The sequence below is a fragment of the Gnatocerus cornutus genome, chromosome 2 (assembly GCF_029298725.1).
Source record: "Gnatocerus cornutus isolate USDA-ARS CGAHR chromosome 2, icGnaCorn1.1, whole genome shotgun sequence".
NCBI classification, from domain to species: Eukaryota; Metazoa; Arthropoda; class Insecta; order Coleoptera; family Tenebrionidae; genus Gnatocerus; species Gnatocerus cornutus.
The window spans coordinates 20,735,123-20,754,332 of NC_142234.1; the positions used below are offsets into that span (position 1 = coordinate 20,735,123).

Sequence of the window (19,210 nt, forward strand, 5' to 3'; positions counted from 1 at the left end):
CTTTTGGATTCTGCGTGAAATGAGAACAAATAATTTAAGATTGCTTCGTAAATAATAATAATTAATCGACGGAATTAAATTTTGAAAACTGATCAAGATTAATCAAACAATTACGTAAATACCAGATTGGTCTTTTTGTCTATGTTTATTATTAAAATGCAAAAAGTATTACAATATATCGGCCAATATAAATTCTGTCCTTTAAGATTAACACTTCCAACTCATTTAATGCCAATATGTACAAGAAGGGAAGCCAAATCCAAATCTTCACTGTAGATATTTTTCAACCAGACACTTCGATAACCAGTTCTTAGACACGTCACCTTAAAAAAAGAACTTTCTGTTACAATTCAAGAAGAAATAAAAAGAAGTACTGGATAAGTAGCTTGCCCAATAAAACTCGAGTCTCCAAACACATCCTCATCTTGCACCAAAAACCGCAAAAACGCAAAAAATGGGTTGTGCACCGGAAACTGCACAACTTCATCTTTCCATCTTGGATTGAAACCGTTATCAGCTGAAACCAGAAATGTCTACACATCCTTAAGTCTCCAAGTTGAAATAAAACAGACCAATTGATTTCGTCGTTAGCTTAATCCCAGTGTCAAACGCTGTTCCTATCACCTCCACTTCAACAAACGGATTCGATGTTCCTTTCTTCGGTCTATACAAATGTCTCGCTGCTATAACTCGCAATGTAATAACCCAAGTTTCTACCCCACGCAACGTGTCTCTGTCGTTTTGATCAAACTCCTGCATGAACATAAAGTCGGGTTTTAACAAATACCCGCAACTTCCGTTGTCTCTGAATTTTGCCTGGTTTAACTGCATGGGTTTGTCACCAGTTTGATAGTTGAGAGCGACCATTTGGGAGCCCACATTCCAGATGTTGATGGGATTGTAATTGGAGGAGTCCACGCGTTGCCCTTTGGGGTAAACCCGCGAAAGCTGGAACTGGTGGTACTTGACAAAGAAGTTCTTCTCTTGTTGACACATGAATTTCTCTGCTTTCATTTCGTTGAACGACGACATTTCGTAGAAGGTGAATCCGATTTGGTCGGCTCTTTCCAAATTGAACTGCACAGAACGACAGTAGATAATCAGATCGGAGATTTCTTTGGCAATGCGGAAAGTGCGCTCCATCTCGCGGTGTTGGTTTTCCAGATCATTGGTGCGTTTAGCCACGTTTTTGATAGCGAACAACCATTCAACGGCCTGAAAAAACTCTTCATTCAACGAAAGAAACAGTTTTTTCTTACTAGTTCGTACGACTCCATCGCGACTTCCAGAGGAGTTGGTGAAGTTGTCGTTACTATTTTCAGAATCCACTCAAGACCCACTTGTTCAGGACGGTGGGAAGTCTGCACGGAAGCCCCTTTCATGTCCAAGTACCCTATTAGTCCCGCTCCTGTCGCCTTCAACAAACTTGATAAAATCGCCTCAAATACGTTGTTACCCACCTCGTCACAATTCTCTTCAGTGTCGATTTCCGTCACAAAGTTCTTCGGGAAGAAGTGTTGCTTCATTGCGCCGTGGTCCCCTCGCCACCAACCGTCGCTGTTGTCCGGTTTGGTGACATTAGTGATGATGGCGTCTTTGCTAAATGATAACTCATCGGCGCGTTTCGCCTTATAGTCGTACAGAGCTTTGACTGAAATGTTGGCGGTGGTAAAATCATGGAAATTTTTGTTGGTACAAAAGTACTCCTAAAAGGCCACAAACTGATGAAAATGGGAGTGGTAACGCAGACTTACAATAGTCATCCTGTTCACTTGTTCTTCATTTATCGGTACAGTGAGTTTTACCTCTTTGTACAAAAAGTTGTTTTGGTAATAAACGATTAAATCGACCAGACTTTCGAACTCCACATTGCCAATGGTGTAAAGACGACCCTTCTGTTTTATCCGACAGTGCCTGGTGTTGCCCTTGGCCCTTAAAAACGCCAACAATCTCGTGTTTCTGAAGAAGCGAAACTCACATAAAACTGATGGCGTATAAATTCGAGTCGTTTTCGCTGGGTCGGACCAAAAACGCCCCTTCAGTCTTCACCTTCCGCAGAATCTGATCCGCCTGCTTCTTCCCCGTGTGTTGATGGTACCACTCCTCCACCTCGTGCTTCTTCGGTTGTGGCACCGGCGCCTGTAAAGTAACCGAACTGTCCGCACTAAGTAGAGGAAGACAGACTTTGCGATAATACGCCACTAAGCTACATAAACTATCGAATTTCTCTTCGGCGATGTAAAACTTCATGTCGTCGTTGTCTAATTTCGTTTTGATGCGACAATGGTTAACATGGTCGTTCCTCCAAAGCGACAAACTGTATTCCCCAGCAAAATTTGTGCTGGCTCGCACTAAAAAAGTACCATTGCCCATGTAAGAAAAGCTCTTCAATCTTTGTTCTGCTTCTTCTCTTCCGAGGTGTCCATGGTACCACAGCTCTGTTAAATGAATTTCTTCTACCGGTACGTCAAGTGGTGGTTGGATGTCAGTGGTACTTTCAGATTCTTGCTCGCTTTTAAACTTATTGGTGTAGAATAGTTTGGTTTGAGTGAGAATGAAGAAGTGCGGGTTCCATTCTTTCTTTTCTTGGTCTTCGAGGTGCATAATCCCGTATCGGATGGCGTGGCGGAGATCCATTTCGTTCCCTTCGTAAATCAGAAGAGATTCGTCTTGACCCTCTGGAAGCTTCTTGTGTTTGAGGACGATCTTTCGACGCAGCTGATAAGGCGATGGGAGGCATCGTTCGTTCTTATCCACTGGTTGGGTGAGGAGGGCCTCTCCAAAGACGTCCTAAGAAACGTAACAATGAGGGTTTCTGGTTGGGAGTTGGAAGTACCTGCATGAGAACCGCCATTTTCCTCTGCTGGGGCAAAGAACAGTTATCCTCGATGGAAATAACAACCGGATAATCCGAAGTTGCAAACGCGTGTTCTTTTATCGCATTGAGGACATCGAGGAGTTTGATTTTGGTGGTGAAAGTATGGCCATGGTAAATAATTGGAGTTCCTTCAGGACCATCCCAACAGTCGATCTCTATGCATCTACAACCCATTCGAAGACATCGAACGTACGCTTCTGTTGAAGATTCGCTTGAGAGTTGATCGCCGGTCAGATATCTTTAAGATTAAAAAATAGGTCTTAAAAATGATTTGTGTCTTCTTACGTATTGTGCGAAGATGCGATCCAGTAATGAGACAGCGGTCTTGACATGTCTTGATACACCGTGTCTTTGGAGGGGTCCCACAAGTCGTTCTCTTTCGAAAAAAGAAAGTCTAAGAACTCGCCGATTGTTAAGTAGGGCTCCTGGATCTCTCTAAATGGGTCCTGTAATTCCAAGGTACAGAAACCTTTGACACTACCATAGGTACCTTTAAAAAATCGCAGATGAATTGCGCAACGGCTCTTTCATCAGTGTTAAGGTCATCATTCTGTTCCTTCAAAAAGAAGCTTTGGACTGCTTGCAAACTCATGTGCTTGAGTTTGTCGTCCGAATACAAAAGGATCTTATCGAAAATCTCCGCGCAGTACTGAAAAATTTAACAATGACTGGAAACTGGCGTTAATTACTTTACTCTTTCATCGAAGATTAGCTTCTGGTAGAGAATGGCGAAGTCGTCGAAACCGATCTCATCAGTTCCTCTTGTATCGAGCTCGTCAAATAATTCCTTCAGTGTGTTGAAAGGCAATTTATAACTGATTCGAAGTAGAAAAGCTTTCAGTTCTTTGATGGAGACGGTTTCCGAGCAGTTTTGAATGGCGTAGAATTCTCGGCGAAGCCACATTTGGATTTGGAGGGGATATGGGGCTTCGATTGTGTCTTTGACTAGGTGGTCCAGTCCTTTGATCCACAGTTCACATTGTTTTTCAGACGAAGCTAAGGAAATAACATGGAAGTAAAATGGAGAAACTGATTCTTTCTCACCTGCAATACTGAGCATGTTGAGATTAAATTCCGATCCATAATAAATTACAAAACAAAGCGATTCTTCGATTTTGCTGCAGTCGTCGGTCCATTTCTCAAAATCTTTCGATGTTTTTCCCAGACGAATTTCCTTGATTTTTTTTAAATCGATGGCATCTTCATAGACCAATTTCGAGTTTATTGGGTTTTTTGACCATACAATTTGTCCAGTTTCTTTGCGTATGGCTAAAATTCTGTTTTCCGGTTTCTTCTTTTGGCAACACATTAGCACCAATGTTCCTCTTTCTAACTGACTGATGGTCTTTACCAGTTGTTGGGTGATGTCTAAGTTAGATGAAGGTTGCATCGTTCAGGAAAGACGACTAGCAAAATAGATTTATAAAAATAAAAGATTAAAGCGGGATTAATTTGGTTAAATACCTTTCTTTAGGCAAGAATTTTAGCTTCGATACATATTCGTAAATTTTTTGTACTGCGGCTTCGTTTTTAAAGATGGAAAATTGTCAAACTGCGTGATAACGCGAATAAATATTTAACTGCTTTAATTTGCAATGATAACTGATATCATTCAGCTACCAGCGGATATATATTTGACAAGTGCGGAAGTATGGTTTAGCGATGCGGGGCGAGAGGAATAGTAGGAAACTAAATCTTATTTTTATTCAGGATGGCCTAAAACCCCAGAGAAAAAAGGCTTATGGCTTATCGTTAAATTTACAAGTTAATTACTTAAGCACTGTTGATAATATTGTAGTTGTAGTTAAAAGTATTCCAGTTGATGTTAATGGCAACAAATTTGTGTCCACGTTGACATTTTTGTTACTTTAAAAATTGTTCTTTGTAGTTTGCAAAATTGTTAATAATTTAATTTTTCTACAAACGTCACAAAAAGTGATTTCGATTAAATATTTAACATCATTTTAATGTGACATGTGATTATTATTCCGCCAATCAAATGTCAGAAATCGTCAAATTAGTTGCGAGATTACCTTAATTAGATTTACCTCAATTAAATTATTGTGCAAACTTGCTCTACAACAGTTAAAAAGAAACGGTTTGCGCCAAAATATTAAATGTTGATTCAAATCCCAGGCATTTTATTATCAGACTTGTTACACCACTTCTCTAAAACTCGCGTCCACAAGCGCACGGGTCCTGGTAGTCAACTTCCGCGTCAGCTCCCGGCAAACCTGGAGGAGTATAAGTTTCCTTCAAAATATTCACATGTCCCTGTAAATTCCTAATTCGCATTTGCGCATCCTCAAAATTCTCATGAAGATTATTAATCTGCGCTTGCATCTTCTGTCGAATCTCATCTCTATCCTTCTGTGCAGCCCTCGCCTGAGCTCTACTTTGAGCCAACTGCCTCTCCAAATCAGAAATTTGATTCTGCAACGATCTTCGCACCGTCTCACACCGATCTTTATTCCTAGCCACTTGTCTCGCAGATTCCTCTCGCACGCATTCAAGCTGAGCAGACAATTGAGCAATTTCATGCATTTTTGTTTGCAATTCTCTTTCGGTTTCGTCCAGAGATTCTTCAGTTTTCGCCAGATCTTGCCTCAGCTCGAAGTTTTTCTCTTCTAACTCTTTTATTTTCGCTTCGGCTTGCTCTAAAAGAGTTGCAATGTTTTGTTTTTCGTTTTCTCCTAACTGGTTGGAGCTGGTGACTGTATCTAATTTATTAGTAATTTCTGCCAGCTTGTCTTTGTATAGTTGCAATTCACTATTTAACGCCTCGTTGTTGCGCTCGGCCAACAAATGCATCTGTTGGACTTCTTGCAATTTTAGTTGGGTGGTTTTTAAGAGATCTGGCAGAGGTAATAGTTCTTGGAGTTTCTCCTGGAATTGATTCTTCACTCTTTGGATCTCTAAATTGACTTGTTCGTTGACTCGATTTGCGTCCATTTCTAACATATCGATTTGTCTCTTCTGTTCTTCGACTTGTTGTTGGGCTTCGATGTACTACCGGCGAGTTAAATTAACATTTTTACCACAAGAAACGAACTTACTTTGTTACGATAGTCATCCAACTGACACTGCTGGTCCTGGATGAAACACCTCAGCTCCTCGAGTTCATCCTGAGCCTCTCTAAACCTTTGTTTAGCGACAGAGAGTTGCTGCTCCAGCTCGATGAGTTGTTCTCTACTTCCTTTATCCTTTCCATTGGTAGCTTGCAGACTCTTTATTTGTCGTTCGAGGTCTTTGACTCTGTCCTCCAAAGCTCGTTTAGCCTCCTCTGCATCTTTGGCGGTTGTCTTCAGTTTTTCGTTGTCTGCACGGAGTCCTCCAACTTCCGTAACTTTGCTCTTAAAGTCGTCTTGTAGTCTGCAGTATTGTTCTCTAAGCTCGCGCAACTGTTGATCTGAGCATGGGATAATACAGGGGGCGCAAGGAGGCGACGGCATGCATGGATGGGGGCACAAAGGAGGGCAAATTATGACTTTTTTGTGCTGCTCTAGATGCTCTCGTTCTGCTTGGACTGCGGTGAGCTCCGTCTGCATGGTTTTGACGTCGTTTTCCATGTCATAGAGTTGTTTTTCCTGTCAAAACTTTACAGAAGAAATCAGAGTTTTTGGTTGCTCACCAAGAGCTTCGTGGTTTCTGAATATTCGTTCAGGCGACCTTCAATATCGGCAGGGCAAGGGCCCTTGTTTTTCCCGCAAGGCATTTTCTTCGGTTTCGCACAATCTTGCTTTTGGCCACAAATCTAAAAGAAAATCGTAAGATGAGATTTCCAGTGCTGTTAAGTGACCTGTTGAATTTTCTCGTTCAGAACTGAATTTTCTTTACAGAGCAATCGCATCTCACATTGAATCGTGCAGAGTTTCCTTTGCAGGTACTCAATAGTTTGGTCTTTATTGAGTAGATCCGCTTGTAGTTTATACCTGAAATTTATGTTTTTACGTTTCCATTTTACTGAGTTTTGACGCTTGATTTGACCTCATGCCTTCTAGATCTGCGTTTTCCGCAGCCAGCTTCTCTTGCATTGTGTAACTGTCGCTTAATCTCTTTGCGAATTTTGGTACCACCGACTAGAAGTGTGGTAAGAAACCATGACAAAACAAAATTTTAGAACGAACCATTGGAATATTGACGTCTTTTTTAGTCGGCGAACCACAAGTATAAACACACTTCTTCTTTTCATCGCACAACAGCAGCTTAGGGATGTTATTTTCAGTCGTCCCACACACCACCACCTTCGGTAAGACATCTTCATTGTGTCTCGTCTGCAGAGGAGACTCTGGAGAAATCATCTTATCAAACAGATTTGTCTGTGCGATCAGAAACTGAATCCGTTTAGTCTTCTCTTCGAACATCAACATCTGAGTTTTTAACTCTTTGTTTTTATCCTCTAACTCTTTGGCTTCGGATTCACTGTGCTTCTCCTTCTTCAACAGCTCAGTAACGCGAGTTTTCAACTCGTAAATGATTTTCGCAGTCGCTTTGGCTTGCTTCTCCGCGTCTTCCAACTCTCTTAAGACCGCTGCGTCTATGGCTGGGTCAAACGTGAAGATGGAGCCGTCACCAGAAGCTTTGACTTCAGGGGGTTGGGATGTGGGGGCGAGGAGTTCGTCTTCGCCTTCTTCTTCGTCGTCTTCGGGGATACTTACGTTGGCGATCTCCAGGAGCTGTTGGTTTTCTGTGGTGACTTCGGCCAACTCAGCACTGGCTTGTTGTATCATTTTTTCAACTTCTTTCATTTCGTCATCCTAGTAATGAAAATTTAGCGGGTTTTTGTCGCGATCGCCACTTACTTCTTCCTCCTCTGTCTCGAGTTCGGGTTCATCAGCGACGGGGTAGTCCTCTTCATCATCGAACTCTGGAATAAATTCGTCTTCAGCCATGGTCTCTTCTTTGGTGTTATCTTCTGCCTGAGTTATAACCTCTGGTTCTGTTACGGTATCTGAAGAATCCTTCTTTTTTAAGGTGCTGGTGAGACTAGTTCTACTGCTCGGAGAGTAATAAATGTCGATATCGAGTTCTTCGCGTTCCTTCTTCGGCTGCGATGTGCCTCTGCCCACAGGACTCGAAAGCGAGCTGTCGTCTTGTGAAATCTGCGATCTCGTCGAAGTCGGTTTCTTCAAAGTTAAATGACGACACCTCTGCTTTGTCACAGCTCCTGTCTTCTTCTTCTTTAAAGTGTCTGTGGACTTGGACGGCTTACTCAAGCGCCCGCTTAACTTCTTCAAAAAGGTCAAATCGACAGTATCGTAATGTCTCAGACTTTGTTTGAAATAAGCGTCGGCGTCACCACAACTGAGAAGAGGTTTAGGAAACGAGCTGAACTTCTGAAAGTACTCTAAATTTTGCTGGAGCGAAGCACTTGAGAAAATTTTATTCTGAGACTTTTCCGAACGGGTCCTGGCAAGATGGGGCTCAGAACGTTTCAATTCTGCCGGATTTGGCAGGGGAATTTTCTTGCGATTCTAAAAAATGGAAATGTCAAAATAAAGATAATCATTTGTTATTATTTACTTTCATCTTCGAAGAAATTAATAGTCGGTTGGAGAGGTTTGCTTGGTTTTAAAGAGCTGAAGGGTTGACAGGGCTCTGAAAAAGGGATGAAATGGGATTACAAGCAATATTTACGTGAAATTGACGGGAAATTGAGCAACAAAAATAAAGCGGTTGTATACGTCAAAGACAGTGCTGTCTCGATCGAGAATTTTGCAATTTTGAGCGGATTTCAAGTCGGAATTTGTAACTTTGGTTTAGTTTTAGTAAAGTTGGCAGCCTTTAGCAGTTTTTATCAGTAACAGTTGGCAGCAAAAGCGTTTGACCTTGACGCAACATTTGTCAAATTCAAATTTAATTCTCTCTTTTGGAACAAATCTTTCATTAATTGATTAATTTGAGATGTTGCCATTTTTGACTACGTGTTACTCCCAAAAATCGTCTATTTTTTCTTAATTTTCTTCCCAAAAATTCAAAAGTCATTTACAACCACAAAATTTCGAAAGTTTGCGCAGGAGAGTGGACAAAAGCAAAACTCAACTTTAGATGTTCTCATTAGTTCAATTGCAGCTAGATTAGGTTGCTCTACCTGTTTTACGTAACGTTTCAGATAAAAACTTTATTACTGAGAGGTGATGATGTTATTTGCTGCATTATTTTCTAGCAGATTGGCATGCTTAATAAACATGCAAAAATGCATTAAAATATTTGCAACAGGAACGAATTACACGATGAAAATTAAAAATATTGTGACGTTGAGAGGATATTTGCAACTTAAACCAACTGTACAGTTGGTTTAGGTTGCAAACGTCCACTTTGATAGTTATTTTTTTATTTAACGTTGTAGTCTTGATGAATTAATTTTAGAAATTTTGACATCGCAAGGTTGGCATTATTGTCCCCAGTATTTGACATTTGCCATTTTGACATGGTATTTGCTGTGCATCAATATTTTGTGCCCTGTGATGTGAAATTCCTTTGAAACGCTACTGCTGTTTAACATCGGTAAGAAACAATTGAATTTTGACACATTACATTGACAGAACTTACACGATCGTCTTTTGTACCATAAAATCCAAAACAAGATCGAATTACACGATAAAAATTTCAAAATTTGTGATCTTGGGTGGACATTTGCAATCGAAACCAAATTAACGTAATTTTTTCTGCATAGAATTTGCCGGTTTACAAAGGAGCAATTTTAAAAATCAAATCAGCAGAATTTGAAAGAGTGAAGTTAGATAACTGCATTCACTACAGTCTGGCCAAATTATTTTGGACCATAAAGTCATTTAACTGCCATAAAGTGAAATCATCCTTTGGGAATTTTATTATTTCTGTCACTTTTGACAGTATTGATTGAAATTTGCCCGTCAAATTGACAATAATGCATGACCATATTTTACTCAAATTTTCCAAAATGTCAATAAAACGGGGTCCAAAATGATTTGGCAGCGACTGTAAAGTATTATCGATTATCTCATTAAAAAGTAAAGTTGGCAGCGGCTCCTATCAATTTTTATCGGTAACAGTTGGCAGCAAAAGCGTTTGACCTTGATGCAACTGTGATATTTTCCCCCTGAAAGCCTGATTTACACCCACGAATTTTCGAAAATTTGCGCAGAAGAGTGGACTAATAGCAAGAGCTCTACTTTAGATGCTCTCATTAGTTCAATTGGTTCAATTAGGTTGCTGTACCTGTTTTACGTAACGTTGCAGATAAAAACTTTATTACAGAGAGGTGATGATGCTATTTCCTGCATTATTTTATAGCAGATTAGCATATTATACTTACTTAATGAACGTGCAAGAATGCATTTGTATTTATGCAATTTAATGTGTTTCCGTGTACTCATAATAAGACGCGAAGACAGGGAGACTCACAATTCTGTTACATTTTTATTATCTTACAAGATACATAGACATTAATTTATAATATACATAGTATATTTATATGTACATTTGACGCGGGATATCAGCAAGAAAGAGATGATTTGAGCCACTAAAACAGAAAAGTTAAAATCGGAATTACGGGAGAAACTGTCTTTACCTCTGCCAAACTGAGCTTGATGCTCCCATTCTGCAGCGGATCTTTAGTCTTGAAGATATCTGAAACAAACTGTTAAACCTGTCGATTAAAAGTTGCGAGTAACTCACTGAAAGCAACAGTCAGGTGTAATATGGCAGACACAAAATCCCCAAACCGGAGAGTCCCATCCTTCCTCATGTACCGCAGCACAAGAGTGGCTAAAACGTCGCTGCTCAACTGAAATCCGACAGCAAGTAAAGCGTCTCTAAACCGTTCAGCCTTGAGGATCCCCGTTTTTTCCTTCGTGTGGTTCTTGAAGGAAGTTTGCCAGAACTTTAGGCTACACATTAGGTCTTTGAAGTCACTAAACTTCAATCTCCCGGTGCCCGAAGACTGTAGGAAAAACTTAATTAAAAACGATTTAGAGAGTCGCTGGGAACTCACATCAAATGTTAGGATGACTTGTCGACACACTTCAATAGAAGCGCAGCTTTTGATGTAGTCATTTGGCAAACAAGCGTCTAAGAGTTCTTGCAGTTCGAACGCGTTGACTGTTCGGTGTTCGTCCGCAAGTTGGAGAAAAACTGCTTCGTATTGACTGAAGCTCTTCCCGTCTAACAGTGGCGGTGCTTTGACAATCGCCGACTTGAGGAGCAGAGGGACGGTGTCTAAGAGTTTGAGTTTCAACGGCTTGCAAGAGTAAACTCTGAGGGTAAAACCGGATTCTTGTCCTGGCTCAAATATTGTGGGCACAATCAAATAACCACCTTGTTCCAAGTAGCATCGATAACTAACTTGCCGACTGTTTGTATACTGCGAATTAAACAGAGACTTGTTGGCTTTGAAGAACGTCTTTCCGATGGTCTCTGCATTGCTTTTTGGTATCGAATACGCGGTAAATCCTATGACTTTGGGTTCCATTATGCTGTGTTGGTTGAGCGACACAACGACTTCTTCCATTTCGCTTAAAAGGAGGTGAAGCTGCGGGTTGATATGGAAAGTCTCTGGGTTGTTTCTGCATCCTCCAGCCGACACTCCTTTCAACCAGTTACCTTGGTACAGCCTCATCTGCCACGTGTTTTTATTGTGTAAACTGGGCTCATCTCTACTCGTATCATTATCTAAATGAATGACTTCCATATGTGTAAAAGTCTTGATAAAATCGGAGTACGACATCCAGAACTCTCCTTCTCCAAGTTTCGATTGGAGGCGCTCCAGAGAGTTGGGGGAGATCTCCGACCATTCGGGGGAGTCAATCGACCAGGGGCCTGTGTAATCCGACGCCGGGCCTAGCGCGTTTCGTAATTTGACTAATTGGACGGCTTCTCCGCTGAACGTTTCCACCTAAAACCAACAAAACTCATTCAAATTATCAATAAAAGAGACTCTACTAACCCTTTCCACCGAGTATATTCTGTAGTTAGTCCCCAGTTGCATCCCATTCGGGAGTTTTTCCACACTCGACCTCATCTGGAAATTCGGCGGTTGTACCGTACAAGTGAGGATAGAAGTCATATCCAACAGCTTGTGGAGAAGCCTGGCACATGTTGTAGCGTCTTGTCTGATCGGAATGCTTTCCGTAATTCCTCCAGTCAAATCCGCGAGACCATCCAGCAAAGAACCATACTTTAATGCTTCATAAGATCCGTGCAATCTGCACAAAATTGTTCAATGATGCATTATTTGCAAGAAAACTGTTTCTAAGCGAAGAATACATAGTTCCGGTTCATTTATTCTCTTCATGGGAAAATTGAAATTGAAAAGTAACGTTACTCCAGCGAGTTTCATCGAATTGGACAAAATTTGGTATTAAGAAGATGCATAAACACACCTTGAGGGTGTGGGTAGACAAACATATCTGTGATTCAATAAAACGTTCCACTTTGGTAAAGTAGGCGACATAAATAATGTTATCAATGTCTAATATTGTATAATATGGGCTTGTCTCGTCGAGCAGGTGATTTAGAAAGTTGCGATTAATTTACAAAGGAAGCTGTAGAAATTATTGTAATCGACACATATGCGACGGGTTTTACTGACTAACTGCACATAAACGTAAAAGTGCTTGTAACTATTAAACTCAGTCCAGTTTCTAAATAAACAGTTAAATTTCAAGGTAATTTTTTGGTACGTTGTGGTCAGCCACAATCGTTTTTATTTCCGTCGTAAAATTAGTTTATTATACTCGAAAAGCGGTCTAATTCGCCAATATTGTAGAAAAACTACGAATGGGATTATTTGGAAATATAAATAAGTCACTTCTGTTACGCATAAACGAGAATGATTAATGTACAGCTACAAAACGTGCCTAAACTGTTGGGAAAAAATTACAGTAAAAGTATACACTTGTTAGTTTAGGTTGCAAATGTCTATTTTAACAGGTATTTCTTTATTCAAACTTTGAATCTTGGCTCAATCGATGAAAAAATTTCAATTTTTTGTTTTTTGGCCAAAACTCGTAAACTATTTGTTCGATTGATCTTAAATTTGGCCAGTTGATAGATTTTGAGCTTCTAGTTCGACTTATAAAGACTTTGAAAACAGTGATTGAAATTCAAACCAAAAAGACCTCTTTAAAACTGTTTTTGGTCAATTCGTGCTCAATATCTCGGAAAATATTCGAAATATTGGGAAACCGTTTGCGGCATCGATTTTCTCGCGATTTCTTACATAAAAAATAGTTCGTAGATTTTCCAAAAGTCGAAAGTTGTAGTTTTTCGCGAACATTCATCCCTAAAACTATACAAAAATTCTGATATCGTTATCTCGCTTATTTTTTGGAATAAACTTGCGTTATTATACATCATTTTACGCAGAATTTTACGCAGATTCCAAATATTGGATTTAAATTCAGATCCGACAACAAATAACCGAGTTATGGCTGATTAAAGTTTCGGAAAGTTGATTTTCATTTTTTCTCATTTTTCGTAATTTTTAAAGTTAAATATCTCGGAAACTATTTGAGATATTGAGATGCGGTTTGCGCCATTCTTTTTTTCGGCTCATTTTACGTTAGAAAATGTTCTCAAAAGCCCAAAATTCGATAGTCGATTTTTCGCGAAAAAAAATTGCGACTCAAACGATGAAAATTTTTCATTTTTTTTATTTTTGGCCATAACTCGTAAACTATTTGTCCGATCGATCTCAAATTTGGCCAGTAGATAGATTTTGAGCTCCTTTTTCGACTGATGTATAATTCAATGCCATTAATCGTCGTTTTCAATTTGAAAACATTGATTGAAATTCACCCTAAAATGATGTTTTCAAAACAGTTTTTGGCCAATACCTCGTTTATTTATTAAGCAAACTCAACAAATTTGGGTATCATTTTACGCAGAATTTCACGCTGAATCCAAAAATATGATGATTTTTTAAAATTTGTCAATAAATAACCGAGTTATAGCCGTTTGAAATTTTGGGTTGTCGCCAGAGGGTCAAATTTTCGAAGGTTCGAACCAATTCATGCTCGATATCTCGGAAACTATTCCAGATATTGGAATGCGGTTTGCGGCATCATTTTTCTCGCAATTTTTTACATAAAAAATCGTTTTTAGATTTTCCAATAATCAAAATTTGCAAATTTTCGCAAAAATTCATGATTAAAACTATACCAAATTTCTCACATCGATATCTCGCTTATTTTTCAGAGTAAACTTGCGTTATTATACATCATTTTACGCAGAATTTTACGCAGATTCCAAATCTGAGATTTAAATTCAGATCCGACAACAAATAACCGAGTTATGGCTGATTAAAGTTTCGGAAAGTTGATTTTCATTTTTTTCATTTTTCGTAATTTTTAAAGTTAAATATCTCGGAAACTATTTGAGATATTGAGATGCGGTTTGCGCCATTCTTTTTTTCGGCTCATTTTACGTAAGAAAATGTTTTCAAAAGCCCAAAATTCGATAGTCGATTTTTCGCGAAAAAAAATTGCGACTCAAACGATGAAAATTTTTCATTTTTTTTATTTTTGGCCATAACTCGTAAACTATTTGTCCGATAGATCTCAAATTTGGCCAGTAGATAGATTATGAGCTCCTTTTTCGACTGATGTATAATTCAATGCCATTAATCGTCGTTTTCAATTTGAAAACATTGTTTGAAATTCACCCTAAAATGATGTTTTCAAAACAGTTTTTGGCCAATACCTCGTTTATTTATTAAGCAAACTCAACAAATTTGGGTATCATTTTACGCAGAATTTCACGCTGAATCCAAAAATATGATAATTTTTTAAAATTTGTCAATAAATAACCGAGTTATAGCCGTTTGAAATTTTGGGTTGTCGCCAGAGGGTCAAATTTTTGAAGGTTCGAACCAATTCATGCTCGATATCTCGGAAACTATTCCAGATATTGGAATGCGGTTTGCGGCATCATTTTTCTCGCAATTTTTTACATAAAAAATCGTTTTTAGATTTTCCAATAATCAAAATTTGCAAATTTTCGCAAAAATTCATGATTAAAACTATACCAAATTTCTCATATCGATATCTCGCTTATTTTTCAGAGTAAACTTGCGTTATTATACATCATTTTACGCAGAATTTTACGCAGATTCCAAATATTGGATTTAAATTCAGATCCGACAACAAATAACCGAGTTATGGCTGATTAAAGTTTCGGAAAGTTGATTTTCATTTTTTCTCATTTTTCGTAATTTTTAAAGTTAAATATCTCGGAAACTATTTGAGATATTGAGATGCGGTTTGCGCCATTCTTTTTTTCGGCTCATTTTACGTTAGAAAATGTTCTCAAAAGCCCAAAATTCGATAGTCGATTTTTCGCGAAAAAAAATTGCGACTCAAACGATGAAAATTTTTCATTTTTTTTATTTTTGGCCATAACTCGCAAACTATTTGTCCTATAGATCTCAAATTTGACCAGTAGATAGATTTTGAGCTCCTCTTTCGACTGATGTATAATTCATTGCTATTAAACGTCATTTTTATTTTGAATACATTGATTGAAAATCACCCTAAAATGATGTTTTCAAAACAGTTTTTTTCCAATACCTCATTTATTTATTAAGCAAACTCAACAAATTTGGGTCTCATTTTACGCAGAATGTCACGCTGCATCCAAAAACATGAGAATTTTCAATTTTCGTCAACAAATAACTGAGTTATGGCCGTTTGAAGTTTTGGGTTGTCGCCAAAGGGCCAAATTTTTGAAGGTTCAAAACAATTTGTGCTCTCTATCTCGGAAACTATTTCAGATATTTAGATGCGGTTTACGCCATCGTTTTTCTCGCGATTTTTTATATAAGAAATAGCTCTTTGATTTTTCTACAGTCGAAATTTGCAAATTTTCGCAAAAATTCATGACTAAAACTATGCCAAACTTCTGATATCGATATCTCGCTTATTTTTTAGAGTAAATTTAAGTTATTATACATCAGTGCACGTAGAATTTTTCGCAGATTCCAAATCCGGGGTTGAAATTCAGATCCGACAACAAGTAACTGAGTCATGGCTCAAAATTCGATAGTCAATTTTTCGCGATAAAATGATGTTCAAGTTTATTACTATCGATCCACGCATTAAAAAGTAAAGTTGGCTGCAGCTCCTATAAATTTTTATGTGTAACAGTTGGCAACAAAAGCGTTGCAACTTTGATATTTCCCCCTAATTTACCTGTAAGCCTGACTCACACCCAAGAATTTTCGAAAATCCCTCACAGTCATAGTCGCATGTAGGTGAAGATAGTTACAAATAGCTCTACGTCATTATGCCTCCGCAATTTTTCATCTCGATTCAGTCAATTACTTTCGTACTCGTGCACTAAATAATCCCATAAAAGGTAGAACTACCAAGGAGTGTTGCCAACATTTTCTTCTATTTAGTGAAATTGTGGCACAGTAATTATGAAAAGCAACCACACAAATAGTAACGGATTTACACTGCTTGTTGCATCTTCTCGGATGATGCTCTAGTTTTCTCTCATTCGGCGCTAGAAACAGTTTTAAAGTCCGTTATATTTAAACTTGACATTATTGGGATACCAGATGATTAAATCTTTCGTAATTGAAGAAAAATTTCGTTTGCTTCTGTTATATTTTGACACAAATTGATGCGCGCTCGACTAGAATGACTTTTACTTTTACCAAGTCAACCAGTTATACAAGAAAATTAACCAGAACTGCCAAACATGAGTTATGTAACTAAAAATTGTGTTAATAGTCAAAAAAACTTAATGAAACCGTACGACACGGTAATTAACTCAAATTTTTATCTAGACTTCCACTGACATTTATTTATTCTTTAATGAAGATTTATGTGACTATGATGACCAGTCAAATCACGTTGCAACCAGCAGATGTGGGTTTATGACGAAAGTCATTCACCTCCGTTTTTCAGATCAAATCTTTTGGCTGTCAGTTGTGTTATGTAAAAGTTACTTACTTAGCGTATGCTTTCTCGAGTAGTCCTGGCCAAAAATAGTCGGAATTTTGCGACTGCAGGAAAGCGAGACGCCCATGCACCGTAGGCAGGCGGTCATCCACAAGAACTTCGGTCCATTCGCCGCACCACCATAAACGAAATCGAAAAACTCCAGCGTATTGCTCACCAGTAAACGATTGGTCTGCAGGCACCACTCGGTAGAAGAGGCCTTTATTTAAATATAAAACACCCAAACAAGAGACGAGCCATCTGTCACCTGGAAAAGATATAAATGTTGTCTTTAGATGTCGAGGCAGTGGGTGTTAAACTGGAAGTTTTATGTGGAAACAAATTAAAATGCAATATTTTTTGTACATTTTTCGGACACTTCCAAAAACGGCTTCAAAGTCTGACGCGAAAATTTGTTTTTTATTACCGTTAGTTTGGCGTCGTGACGCCTAAGAAGTTCAGTGTTTAGCGATTTTTGAGTTTTTGTGGGAATTTTCAAAATTAAAAAAAGGATTATTTGAGACTATTATTTTAAGTCAAATTTTCCATTTTTTTCTAAGAGTATCGATTTTAAAAAACGGTTAATTTTTAAACGACGAAATTTTCGAATACTTGAATTTGTGGAAGAAAAAATGTTGAAATCTTATTTCAAACTAAATTTTCCAATTTCATGTGAGTGTTAATTTCAGGTGACTTGTATATTTTAAGCAGAATTTCTCTACTTATTTAAACACGGAATTTTTAAGTATTTTAAGTAAATTTTCCGAATATTTGCACAATTCTTGAATTGGTAGTAGATAAATTTTGGATGATTTACCTCAAACTAATTTTTCTAATTTCTTCTAAGGATTAAATTCAGGAAAATCGCTTATTTTGAATAGATTTTATTGATTTAAACACGGAATTTTGGAATTTTTTAAATAGATATTGACTGAACTAAGAAACAAGCAGAATTTTAAAATCAAAATTAACAAAATGAAACTCTTGAGAAGGTTCAAAACAATCTGTGCTTAATATCTCGCCATCGTTTTTCTCGCGTTTTTTTACATAAAAAATGGTTTTCAGATTTTTCAAAAGTCGAAAGTTTTCTTAAAAATTTATGACTGATAAAACTATGCCAAATTTCTGATATCGATATCTCGCTTATTTTTTAGAGTAAATTTAAGTTTTTATACATCAGTGTACGCAGAATTTTTCGCAGATTCCAAATCTAGGATTTAAATTTAGATCCAAAAACAAATAACTGAGTTATGGCCGATCAATGTTTCGGAAAGTTGATTTTCATTTTTCCTCATTTTTCGTAATTTTTAAAGTTAATTATCTCGGAAACTATTTGAGATATTGAGATGCGGTTTGCGCCATTCCTTTTCTAGGCTCATTTTACATCAGAAAATGTTCTCAAAAGTCCAAAATTCGATAGTCGATTTTTCGCGAAAAAAAATTACGACTCAAACGATGAAAATTTTTCATTTTTTTTATTTTTGGCCATAATTTGTAAACTATTTGTCCTATAGATCTCAAATTTGGCCAGTAGGTATATTTTGAGCTCTTCTTTCGACTGATGTATAATTCAATGCTATTAAACGTCATTTTCATTTTGAAAACATTGATTGAAAATCACCCTAAAATGATGTTTTCAAAACAGTTTTTGGCCAATACCTCGTTTATTTATTAAGCAAACTCAACAAATTTGGGTCTCATTTTACGCAGAATTTCACGCTGAATCCAAAAACATGATGATTTTTTAATATTTGTCAATAAATAACCGAGTTATGGCCGTTTGAAATTTTGGGTTGTCGCCAGAGGGCCAAATTTTTGAAGGTTCGAACCAATTCATGCTCGATATCTCGGAAACTATTCCAGATATTGGAATGCGGTTTGCGGCATTGTTTTTCTCGCGATTTTTTACATAAGAAATAGTTTTTAGATTTTCCAATAGTCGAAAGTTGCAAATTTTTGCAAAAATTCATGACTAAAAGTATGGCCAAACTTCTCATATTGATATCTCGCTTATTTTTTAGAGTAAGCTTGAGTTATTATACATCAGTGAACGCAGAATTTTACGCAGATTCCAAATATGGGATTTAAATTCAGATCAGACAACTAATAACCGAGTTATGGCTGATTAAAGTTTCGGAAAGTTGTTTTTCATTTTTTCTCATTTTTCGTAATTTTTAAAGTTAAATATCTCGGAAACTATTTGAGATATTGAGATGCGGTTTGCGCCATTCTTTCTTTCGGCTCATTTTACGTTAGAAAATGTTTTCAAAAGCCTAAAATTCGATAGTCGATTTTTCGCGAAAAAAAATTACGACTCAAACGATGAAAATTTTTCATTTTTTTTTATTTTTGGCCATAACTCGTAAACTATTTGTCCTATAGATCTCAAATTTGGCCAGTAGATAGA

The 19,210-nt window shown here is 37.7% G+C and overlaps 3 protein-coding genes across 5 annotated transcripts in view; all 3 read right to left on the minus strand.

Moving 5' to 3' along the window:
* Positions 1-148: 148 nt before the first annotated feature.
* Positions 149-4,492, minus strand: LOC148179967 (1-phosphatidylinositol 4,5-bisphosphate phosphodiesterase gamma-1-like). 3 transcript variants are annotated; one of them, XM_088030712.1, is made up of 12 exons: positions 4,343-4,492; positions 3,923-4,284; positions 3,573-3,874; positions 3,369-3,527; positions 3,164-3,324; positions 2,837-3,116; positions 1,979-2,790; positions 1,755-1,932; positions 1,260-1,706; positions 573-1,215; positions 375-517; positions 149-323 (listed from the first exon to the last, which is right to left on the minus strand). In XM_088030712.1, exons 2-12 carry the CDS (start codon positions 4,266-4,268, stop codon positions 222-224), a joined length of 3,573 nt encoding a protein of 1,190 aa, XP_087886838.1. In that variant the 5' UTR covers positions 4,269-4,284; positions 4,343-4,492; the 3' UTR covers positions 149-221. The 3 variants fall into 3 exon arrangements, with proteins under 3 accessions (XP_087886838.1, XP_087886840.1, XP_087886839.1); XM_088030713.1 differs by lacking the exon at positions 149-323 and having other exon boundaries at positions 446-533; positions 1,260-1,415; positions 1,461-1,706; XM_088030714.1 differs by lacking the exons at positions 3,573-3,874; positions 3,923-4,284; positions 4,343-4,492 and having other exon boundaries at positions 151-323; positions 1,260-1,415; positions 1,461-1,706; positions 3,369-3,563.
* Positions 4,493-5,018: 526 nt separating this feature from the next.
* On the minus strand, positions 5,019-8,639 carry LOC148179968 (uncharacterized). The gene is made up of 8 exons (XM_088029923.1): positions 8,402-8,639; positions 7,681-8,352; positions 7,006-7,635; positions 6,866-6,957; positions 6,678-6,810; positions 6,510-6,632; positions 5,935-6,465; positions 5,019-5,887 (listed from the first exon to the last, which is right to left on the minus strand). Exons 1-8 carry the CDS (start codon positions 8,405-8,407, stop codon positions 5,048-5,050), a joined length of 3,027 nt encoding a protein of 1,008 aa, XP_087886049.1. The 5' UTR covers positions 8,408-8,639; the 3' UTR covers positions 5,019-5,047.
* Positions 8,640-10,266: 1,627 nt separating this feature from the next.
* Positions 10,267-19,210, minus strand: part of CalpC (calpain C) — a 33,415-nt gene continuing 24,471 nt past the window's right edge. The window contains exons 4-9 of the mRNA XM_088030575.1: positions 16,816-17,071; positions 11,805-12,063; positions 10,854-11,753; positions 10,538-10,802; positions 10,431-10,489; positions 10,267-10,382 (exon numbers count right to left, since the gene is read on the minus strand). Coding sequence (XP_087886701.1) covers positions 10,356-10,382; positions 10,431-10,489; positions 10,538-10,802; positions 10,854-11,753; positions 11,805-12,063; positions 16,816-17,071 — 1,766 coding nt within the window. The 3' untranslated portion in view covers positions 10,267-10,355. The remainder of the gene's footprint in view (positions 10,383-10,430; positions 10,490-10,537; positions 10,803-10,853; positions 11,754-11,804; positions 12,064-16,815; positions 17,072-19,210) is intronic.

Bases quoted from the DNA above. Each gene is read 5' to 3' on its own strand.
- LOC148179967 (XM_088030712.1), bottom strand. From the start codon at position 4,268: ATGCAACCTTCATCTAACTTAGACATCACCCAACAACTGGTAAAGACC. The intron at 3,528-3,572 runs GTAAAGTAATTA...TAAATTTTTCAG, and splicing joins AGCTAATCTTCGATGAAAGA to TACTGCGCGGAGATTTTCGA. The intron at 1,933-1,978 runs GTGAGTTTCGCT...GGCGTTTTTAAG, and splicing joins TTATACGCCATCAGTTTTAT to GGCCAAGGGCAACACCAGGC.
- LOC148179968 (XM_088029923.1), bottom strand. The intron at 6,958-7,005 runs GTTCGTTCTAAA...CCACACTTCTAG, and splicing joins AAGACGTCAATATTCCAATG to TCGGTGGTACCAAAATTCGC. The intron at 6,633-6,677 runs GTCACTTAACAG...ATTTTCTTTTAG, and splicing joins TGAACGAGAAAATTCAACAG to ATTTGTGGCCAAAAGCAAGA.